Raw genomic sequence first — 10,607 nt, forward strand, 5'->3', positions numbered from 1 at the left:
CCTGAATATGACTGCACGTCACATAATAATTTAACGCATTTATACATTTTTTCCCCCCCGTAGTTATTACACATTGATTACATGATCACTCGTATTTCATATGCTATGATGCTGGTAAAGTTGTCTCGCGCACCTACAGTGCAGGTCATTAAAAAAAGCTAGCTAGCTCATGGATGCTAACAATGTTCTTCCCCCAAAAACATAGCAAAACGACATCTGTTTCAGTAGCGCTAGCTAACTATATAGCGAGGTGTCATCATCTAAAAAGAACCCTCATTTATAAGACCGTTTTTATTTGATTAATGGTGTTCGGACCCATCTATGTGAAGCGAGCCACAATAAGGATTAGCTAAATAGTGGACTTTGTGGTTAGCCTTCAAAATAAAAGTATGTAATTAACAGTGATGAAAATGAATACAAATAGTGGAATTGTGCCGTAATTGAATAGATCATGCTAAAGAGGTTAGAATGTTATATAAAGTCAACAAAAGACAATTTGTTAATATGACAAAAATCTGTTTTAATCACACTGGATGTATTAGACTTTAGAATTGCATTAGGGGACATACTTATTTCACTGTACAGCCGTACCTATGGAGTGTGGCTCAATGACATGGGGTATCAGTCTACTCAGTGACACCCAGAGAACATTAGTGTCGTAGCTCCTATTGCGGGACCCAAACCACTGTGAATTGAGCCACATTTATTGTCAACCTATGGGTATTGAACACTATTCCAGAGGAAAAACTATGCAACGTGGATGTTGGAGTCTGAGAAAAAAGTATTTGGATACTGAGTCGACCCCATTTCATTAGTCCGCAATCCAACCTTGTTTAACATTATCTAGTCTAAATATGGCACGATTCCACCAATTGTAACCTTCTTTCAACGAGGGACTTTTATCTTGAAGGCAAACCGCAAATTCCACTGTTGTGGCTAGCTTCATAACACGTAACCCCGCTAGTTTTTTTTCATGAACTGAAGTTCAATAGCCTTGCAGAAGCATCCCCCAGATCATCACTGATCCTCCACAGAATTTCACAGTGGTTGCGAGACACTGGCTTGTAGGCCTCGCCAGGTCTCACCCCACTGTGAAATTTGGTGGAGGATCAGTGATGATCTGGGGTTGGGGGTGCTTCTGCAAGGCTGGAATCGAGCAGATTTATATTTGTGAAGGACGCATGAATCATGCCACATACAAGGTTGTCCTGGAAGAAAACTTGCTTCCTTCTGCTCTGACAATGTTCCCCAACTCTGAGGGGTTGTTTTTTCCAGCAGGACAATACTCCATGCCACAAAGCCAGGTCAATCAAGGTGTGGATGGAGGACCACCAGATCAAGACCCTGTCATGGCCGGCCCAATCTCCAGACCTGAACCCCATTGAAAACCTCTGGAATGTGATCAAGAGGGAGATGGATGGTCACACGCCATCAAACAAAGCCCAGCTGCTTGAATGTTTACGCCAGGAGAGGCATAAAGTCACCCAACATCAATGTGAAAGACTGGTGGAGAGCATTATTATTTTTATTACACCTTTATTTAACCAGGTAGGCAAGTTGAGAACAAGTTCTCATTTACAATTGCGACCTGGATGCCAAGACGCATGTAAGCTGTGATTGAAAATCAGGGTTATTCCACCAAATATTGAAAAAAAAAAAAAGTGATTTCCGAACTCTTCCTAAGTGAAGAAAACATTAGTATTGTGTTGTTTTAAAAATGAATATGAACTTATTTTCTTTGCATTATTCGAGGTCTGACAACACTGCATCTTTTTTTTTGTTATTTTGACTAGTTGTCATTTTCTGCAAATAAATGCTCTAAATTAGAATATTTTTATTTGTAATTTGGGAGAAATGTTCATTTTACCCAAACACGAACCTATAAATAGTAAAACCAGAGAAACTGAAAATGTTGCAGTGGCTGTATGTATTGTTACACCATGTAGGAGCAGTATAGCCCTAGTCTGTTCATTATATACATGATGTATTGTTACACCATGTAGGAGCAGTATAGACCTAGTCTGTTCATTTTATACATCTACATGATGTATTGTTACACCATGTAGGAGCAGTATAGCCCTAGTCTGTTCATTATATACATCTACATGATGTATTGTTACACCATGTAGAAGCAGTATAGCCCTAGTCTGTTCATTATATACATCTACATGATGTATTGTTACACCATGTAGGAGCAGTATAGCCCTAGTCTGTTCATTATATACATATACATGATGTATTGTTACACTATGTAGGAGCAGTATAGCCCTAGTCTGTTCATTATATACATCTACATGATGTATTGTTACACCATGTAGGAGCAGTATAGCCCTAGTCTGTTCATTATATACATCTACATGATGTATTGTTACACCATGTAGGAGCAGTATAGACCTAGTCTGTTCATTATATACATCTACATGATGTATTGTTACACCATGTAGGAGCAGTATAGCCCTAGTCTGTTCATTATATACATGATGTATTGTTACACCATGTAGGAGCAGTATAGACCTAGTCTGTTCATTATATACATGATGTATTGTTACACCTATAAATAGTAAAACCAGAGAAACTGAAAATGTTGCAGTGGCTGTATGTATTGTTACACCATGTAGGAGCAGTATAGCCCTAGTCTGTTCATTATATACATCTACATGATGTATTGTTACACCATGTAGGAGCAGTATAGCCCTAGTCTGTTCATTATATACATAATGTATTGTTACACCATGTAGGAGCAGTAGGCTGTTTACAAAGGCAGACCATTTCAGATATTTTTGGGGGACCTAACAAATCAGCTCTGAAAAATATCAAATTCTTAAAATATTACATGTGATTGATCAAAAGACCAACATGAAAAATTGTATTAAATATTTCCTGAAACTGCATTACCCGTCCCACTCCAGTCAGCAGATGGCGATATGCGTTTTACAGGCGATTCTGCCGGAGCGTGACGTGGCATTAAATGTAGTGGACGGGACGCTTCTTCTTCAACAGCTAATCAGCCACCTCGGTATCTTGCTAGCCAACATAGCCGAAACGTTGGAGCTCTTCAGACGTTTTCGGTGTATATTAGTCATTGTGTTTTAAACACACGTCTGTCGTATCTACTAGTTAACCAAGTCCACCACCCCGTATTTACATTGTTAGTTAGCTAACTTAGCACAAGGCTAGTCGCTCATGCTAACTAGCTAGCTAAAATCCCTGACCATGAGCTCACCAAGGTACTCTCCGCCTGCTAAAGAAGAGGACGTCTGCTGGACCGAGAACAGGGTCTGTGGCTTAATATTGTCGTGAAAGAAGAGGAGGAAGAGAAGGATGTCACAGTGAAAGGCGATGAAGAAGCTTCCAGAGTGAAAGAGGACGAGACTGGAGATCTGATTAACACCAGTGAGTACTATTTTAAAAACTGGAGCAAAACCTTGTCAAACAACAAAATGTCCGCCATGACACTTAAAAAAACCCCAATTTTAGTCATTTAGCAGAGGCTCTTATCCAGAACCACTGACTGGAGCAATTATTGTTAAGTGACTTGCTCACGGGCACATCGACAGATGATTCACCTAGTTGGCTCAGGGAATCGAACCAGCGACGTTTCAGTTACTGGCCCAAAGCTTGTTTTGGTAAACAGCTACGGGATGGGGGCTGGAGACCCCGGTATGTAACCATTCTCAAATTTTAAATAATCCGAATATAAAACGTTGTGTTCTAGCTCCGCCCTGATGGCGCAGTGGACTAATTCTACGGGTAGAGAACAGGAGATCATAGGTTCCAATCTCACTAGAAAATAGATGCGACAGTTGCCTGCTATAGGGTGCTCCTGTCGATAAAAAAATAAAAATAAAAAAAACGTAATGACATCTCACCTAAAATACAAATCATTTTTTCGTAAAAACACGGTGTCTAATGAGAATGTAGAGGTTGAAGTGTTTCCAATACCCATTTAGGCTGTCGACAAATGTATTAATGACCAATTTGCCGGTCTGCCCTCCCAGCTATCAGTTTCATGTCTCAGCCCAGCCTGTCTGTTTCATGTCTCAGGTAGCCTGTCTGCCCTCCCAGCTATCGGTTTCATGTCTCAGGTAGCCTGCCAAAGCCAGCATGAATAAAATGCAATAAAACATTTGGGGGAAACATTAAGCAAGAAAGGCATTTCGCTATATTAGTGCACGTGACAATAAAAATTTGGAACTTGGCCATCTGCCCAAGATTGTTGAACCACTTTATAGAAGCCCATTTTCACTAGAGTAGCTACACTATCTGTGGACAACCCTTCAAATGAGTGGATTCGGCTATTTCAGCCACACCCGTTGCTGACAGGTGAATAAACTCGAGCACACAGCCATGCAATCTCCACACACACACAAACATTGGCAGTAGAATGACCTTACTGAAGAGCTCAGTGACCTTCAATGTGGCACTGTCATAGGATGCCACTTTTCCAACAAGTCAGTCGGTCAAATTTCTGCCCTGCTAGAGCTGCCCCAGTCAACTGTCAGTGCTGTTATTATGAAGTGTGAAAAAATCTAGGCGCAACAATGGCTCAGCTGCGAAGTGGTAGTCCACAAAAGCTCACAGAACGGGACAGCTGAAGCTCGTAGCGTGTAAAAAATCGTCTGTCCTCGGTTGCAACGCTCACAGAACGGGACCTCTGAAGCTCGTAGCATGTAAGAAATCGTCTGTCCTCCGTTACAAAGCTCACAGAACGGGTCCTCTGAAGCTCGTAGTGTTGCAACGCTCACTACCCAGTTCCAAACTGCCTCTGGAAGAAATGTCAGCACAATAACTGTTCGTCGGGAGCTTCATGAAAAGGGTTTCCATGGCCCAGCTGCCGCACACAAGCCTAAGATCACCATGCGCAATGCCAAGCGTCGGCTGGAGTGGTGTGAAGCTTGCTGGCATTGGACTCTGGTACAGTGGAAACGCATTCTCTGGAGTGACGAATCACGCTTCACCTTCTGGCAGTCTGATATACGAATCTGGGTTTGGCGGATGCCAGGAGTCGCTACTTGTCCCAATTCATAGTGCCAACTGTAATGTTTTTGGTGGAGGAGGAATAATGTTCTGGGGCTGTTTTTCATGGTTTGTACTAGGCCCCTTAGTTCCAGTGAAGGGAGACCTAAATTGCTACAGCATACAATGACATTCTAGATGATTCTGTGCTTCTGAATTAATGGCAACATTTTGGGGAAGGCCCTTTTCTGTTTCAGCATGACAATGTCCTTGTGCACAAAGCGAGGTATATACAGAAAGGGTTTGTCGAGATTGGTGTGGAAGAACTTGACTGGCCTGCACATAGTCCTGACCTCAACCCTATCGAACACCTTTTGGTTGAATTGGAACGCCGACTGCGAGCCAGGCCTAATCGCCCAACATCAGTGCCCGACCTCACAAATGCTCTTGTGGCTGAAAAGAAGCAAGTCCCCGCAGCAATGTTCCAACATCTAGTAGAACGCCTTCCCAGAATAGTGGAGGCTGTAATAGCATCACAGGTGGGACCAACTCCATATTAATACCCATGATTTTGGTATTCATTACTTGATCATTTAGGGATCTGTATTTCTCCCCAAATGCATCATTTCAATAGATATCCTGACATGTGTAATCATTTCAATAGATATCCTGACATGTGTAATCATTTCAATAGATATCCTGACATGTGTAATCATTTCAATAGATATCCTGACATAGCAGCAAAAGGGGGGGGGGGGGGGGGGGAACTCCATATTAATGGCCATGAGTTTGGAATTAGACGTTCGACAAGCAGGTGTCGACATACTTTTTTTGGTCATGTAGTGTTACCTTTTTTTGTAATGAAATGAATACATATTTTAAAAAAAATAAAAAACATTTAAAAGGTACACTACATGACCAAAAGTAATGTAGTGTACCTTTTAAGTTATTTAGTGTTTTTTTAAGGTAGGGGTGTGGATCAGAAAACCAGTCAGTATCTGTTATGACCACCAATTGTCTCAAGCAGCACGACACATGTCCTTCTCATATGATCAGGATGTTGATTGTGGAATGTTGCCCCACTCCTCTTCAATGGCTGTGCGAAGTTGCTGGATATTGGCAGGAAGTGGAACACTGTCGTACAAGTCGAGCCAATGTCAATGTACATTCAAATTGCCGTTGATAAAAATGCAATTGTTCGTTATCTGTATCTGACGCTTGCCCACTGTCACAACCCCACTGCCACCATGGGGCACTCTGTCCACAACGATGACATCAGCAAACCGCTCGCTCGCTCACACGACACCATACATGCTTTCTGCCAACTGCCTGGTACAGTTGAAACCCGGGATTCAAACATTGAGCACACTTCTCCAGTGGCCCACTGAAGTCTGTTACAACACCGAACTACAGTCAGGTCAAGACCCTGGTGAGGACGATGCACACACAGATGAGCTTCTCTGCGGCGGTTTCTGACAGTTTGTGCAGAAATTGTTCGGTTGTGGAAAAAAACACAGTTTCAACAGCTGTCTGGGTTGACTGGCCTCAGACGATCACGCTGGATGTGGAGATCCTGGGCTGGCTTGGTTAAACATGGTCTGCGGTTATGAGGCCGGTTGGGCACACTGCCATATTTTCTGAAATGAAGTTGGAGACTGCTTATTGTAGAGAAATTAACATTTAATTCTCTAACAGCTGTTATGGACTTTCTGCCGTCATCATGACAATTGCAAGTTCCCCTCAACTTGAGACATCTGTGGCATTGTGTTGTGTGACCAAAACTGCACATTATAGAGTGACCTTTTTATTGTCCCCAGCACAAGGCGCACCTCTGTAATGATCATGCTGTTTAATCAGCTTCTTGATATGCCACACCTGTCAGGTGGATGGATTATGTTGCTTTTTTATTGTCCCCAGCACAAGGTGCACCTCTGTAATGATCATGCTGTTTAATCAGCTTCTTGATATGCCACACCTGTCAGGTGGATGGATTATGTTGCTTTTTTATTGTCCCCAGCACAAGGTGCACCTCTGTAATGATCATGCTGTTTAATCAGCTTCTTGATATGCCACACCTGTCAGGTGGATGGATTATGTTGCTTTTTATATTTTTGTTCAAAAAGCTTAAAGGCAAATACGGCTACTTTTGCTGTTATTCTGGATACATTGTTTGATGTGACAGTGTTAGCCGTAGATGGCTAGCTAGCAAGCAAGGGATAAGAGGGATGCCAGCCTTTTGCTGTTATTCTGGATACATTGTTTGATGTGACAGTGTTAGCCGTAGATGGCTAGCTAGCAAGCAAGGGATAAGAGGGATGTACAATAACGGGAGAGGTTAGCATTTTTATATATATATATTATATATATATATATATATATATCATAACCCCAAGACATGCTAACCTCTCACCATTACAATAACAGGAGAGGTTACCATTTATATATATATCATACCCCCAAGACATGCTAACCTCTCACCATTACAATAACAGGAGAGGTTAGCATTTGGTATTATCACTTTAACACTACAGCCACTCTGTGATGACGCACTCTGCTGTTCAATATTTACATTTCAGCCATTTAGCAGACTCTCTGATCCAGAGACTTACAGTACTGAGTCATTTAGAAGACACTGATCCAGAGACTTACTGTACTGAGTCATTTAGCAGACGCTCTGATCCAGAGACTTACAGTACTGAGTCATTTAGCAGACACTGATCCAGAGACTTACTGTACTGAGTCATTTAGCAGACGCTCTGATCCAGAGACTTACTGTACTGAGTCATTTAGAAGACACTGATCCAGAGACTTACTGTACTGAGTCATTTAGAAGACACTGATCCAGAGACTTACTGTACTGAGTCATTTAGCAGACTCTCTGATCCAGAGACTTACAGTACTGAGTCATTTAGCAGACACTGCTCCAGTGACTTACAGTACTGAGTCATTTAGCAGACTACCTGATCTAGAGAGACTTACAGTACTGAGTCATTTAGCAGACTACCTGATCTAGAGAGACTTACGGTACTGAGTCATTTAGCAGACTCTGATCCAGAGACTTACGGTACTGAGTCATTTAGCAGACTCCCTGATCCAGAGACTTACGGTACTGAGTCATTTAGCAGACTCTCTGATCCAGAGACTTACGGTACTGAGTCATTTAGCAGACTCTCTGATCCAGAGACTTACGGTACTGAGTCATTTAGCAGACTCTCTGATCCAGAGACTTACGGTACTGAGTCATTTAGCAGACTCTCTGATCCAGAGACTTACGGTACTGAGTCATTTAGCAGACTCTCTGATCCAGAGACTTACGGTACTGAGTCATTAGCAGACTCTCTGATCCAGAGACTTACGGTACTGAGTCATTTAGCAGACTACCTGATCTAGAGACTTACGGTACTGAGTCATTTAGCAGACTCTCTGATCCAGAGACTTACGGTACTGAGTCATTTAGAAGAACACTGATCCAGAGACTTACTGTACTGAGTCATTTAGCAGACTCTCAAAGTTGTGGCAAAATGGCTTAACCACTCTGGGATATTTGGGACGTAGCGTCCCACCCCGCCAACAGCCAGTGAAAGTGCAGGGCCGCCAAATTCAAAACAACAAAAATCTCATAATTTAAAATTCCTCAAGCAATACAAGTATTTTACACCATTTTAAAGATAAAACTTCTCGTTAATCCAGCCACAGTGTCTGATTTCAAAAAGGCTATACAGCGAACGCACCACAACGATTTATGTTAGGTCACACCAAGTCACAGAAAAACACAGCCATTTTTCCAGCCAAAGAGTGGAGTCACAAAAGCAGAAATATAGATGAAATTAATCACTAACCTTTGATGATCTTCATCAGATGACACTCATAGGGGTTCATGTTACACATTACATGTATACATGCAACCACGTACCTATGTGAGAGTGGATTCTCGGCCCTCACGAGCACGATAACTAAATAACAGGCACAGACTGTGTGTGGGAAAATTATTTTAAGACTGTTACTCTCTCCAATACAACCCAACATTGCAGAGTTATGTGCATCCTTTCAAGCACACCCTTCTCATTAATCTGTGGTGAGTTATTCACACCCTTCTCATTAATCTGTGGTGAGTTACTATATTTTTGATGAACAAATAAAGTTTTCTATGTGAGATGGCTAAATAAAGTACAACATTATTGATTATTATTATTTGTGCCCTGGTACTACAACAGCTCTTTGTCACTTCCCACGAGTCGGGTTGCGACAAACTCATTCTTATGTTTAATAAATGTATCGTATAGTGTGTGTGTGGCAGGCTTACAATGATTTGAGAGTTTGAAAAACATTTGAGACTGCGCTGATCCTGGTGCTAAGAGGAGGATTCGCAGCTGGAGGTCGAATGTTTTGAAGGGGTATGAGACTATAAAACATTTAGGAACCACTGATGTAGAGGTTTCTTTCAGGTCTCTCTGTTTAACCAAATATTCTGTTTTGTCTTCAGCAGGTGAAAGACCAGACTCTCACAGAAGGAAAAGTCCTTCAGGGGAACCAGACCCACAGAAGACCAAACCAGCAAGACCACACCACTGCTCCCAGTGTGGAAAGTGTTTTAGACACTCGGGGAACCTGAAAACGCATGAGATGATACATACAGGAGAGAAGCCATATCAATGCTCCCAGTGTGGAAAGGGTTTTAGACTCTCAGGGCATCTAAAAGTGCATGAAAGAACACACACTGGAGAGAAGCCATATCTATGCTCCCAGTGTGGAAAGGGTTTTGGACACTCGGGCAATCTAAAACTGCATGAAAGAACACACACTGGAAAGAAGCCATATCTATGCTCCCAGTGTGGAAAAGAATTTTTCTCATCTGGGGACCTGAAAAAACATGAGAGAACGCACTTAGTAGAGAGGCCTTTCCAATGTGACCAATGTGGAAAGAGATTTATTCAGTCAGCGCATCTGAGAGATCACGAGAGAATACACCCAGGAGAACAACCATTCCACTGCTCCTTGTGTGGGAAAAGTTTTACCCATTCATGGAACCTGAAAATGCATGAGATGACACACACAGGAGGGAAGCCTTTCAGCTGCTCCCAGTGTGGAAAAAGCTTTAGCCAGTTAGGGACCTTGAAAACGCATGAAATGACACACACATGAGAAGGAGAGAAGCCTTTCACTGCTCCCAGTGCGGAGAGGTTTACTTGGTTATGGAATCTGAAAACGCATGAGAGAACACACACAGGGGAGAAGCCCTACCACTGCTCAGACTGTGGAAATAGATTTACTCAGCTAGGCTACCTGAAATCACATGAGTGGACACACACTGTGGAAAAGTTTTACCTAGTTAGGGAACTTGAAAATGCATGAGATGACACACAACAGGAGAGATGCCTTTCCACTGCTCCCAGTGTGGAAAGAGTTTTAGAAATGTAGGGAACCTGAAAGTGCATGAACGAGGACACTATGGAGAGAAGCCTTTCCAATCTTCTCAGTGTGGAAATACATTTTCCCTGTCAGAGGACCTGAAGTCACATGAGAGAATACAGGCGCTGTGTTCTAACTTATTTTTGACTTAAGATATTGTGTTTGGTTTATGCCACATCAAATCCACGTATACGAAAGCTTACTCAAAAACAGGGTTACTTTTGTTTTTCTTAAGACATGAT

The 10,607-nt window shown here is 42.1% G+C and overlaps 1 protein-coding gene across 1 annotated transcript; it reads left to right on the top strand.

The window, feature by feature from the left end:
• The first annotated feature begins 2,916 nt into the window (after positions 1-2,916).
• On the top strand, positions 2,917-10,120 carry LOC116366479 (zinc finger protein 239-like). The gene is made up of 3 exons (XM_031818592.1): positions 2,917-3,044; positions 3,248-3,393; positions 9,443-10,120. The coding sequence occupies exons 1-3, from the start codon at positions 2,917-2,919 to the stop codon at positions 10,096-10,098; spliced, it is 930 nt and encodes a 309-aa protein (XP_031674452.1). The 3' UTR covers positions 10,099-10,120.
• Positions 10,121-10,607: the final 487 nt, after the last annotated feature.

The sequence above is a fragment of the Oncorhynchus kisutch genome, unplaced genomic scaffold (assembly GCF_002021735.2).
Source record: "Oncorhynchus kisutch isolate 150728-3 unplaced genomic scaffold, Okis_V2 scaffold1498, whole genome shotgun sequence".
Lineage (NCBI taxonomy): Eukaryota > Metazoa > Chordata > Actinopteri > Salmoniformes > Salmonidae > Oncorhynchus > Oncorhynchus kisutch.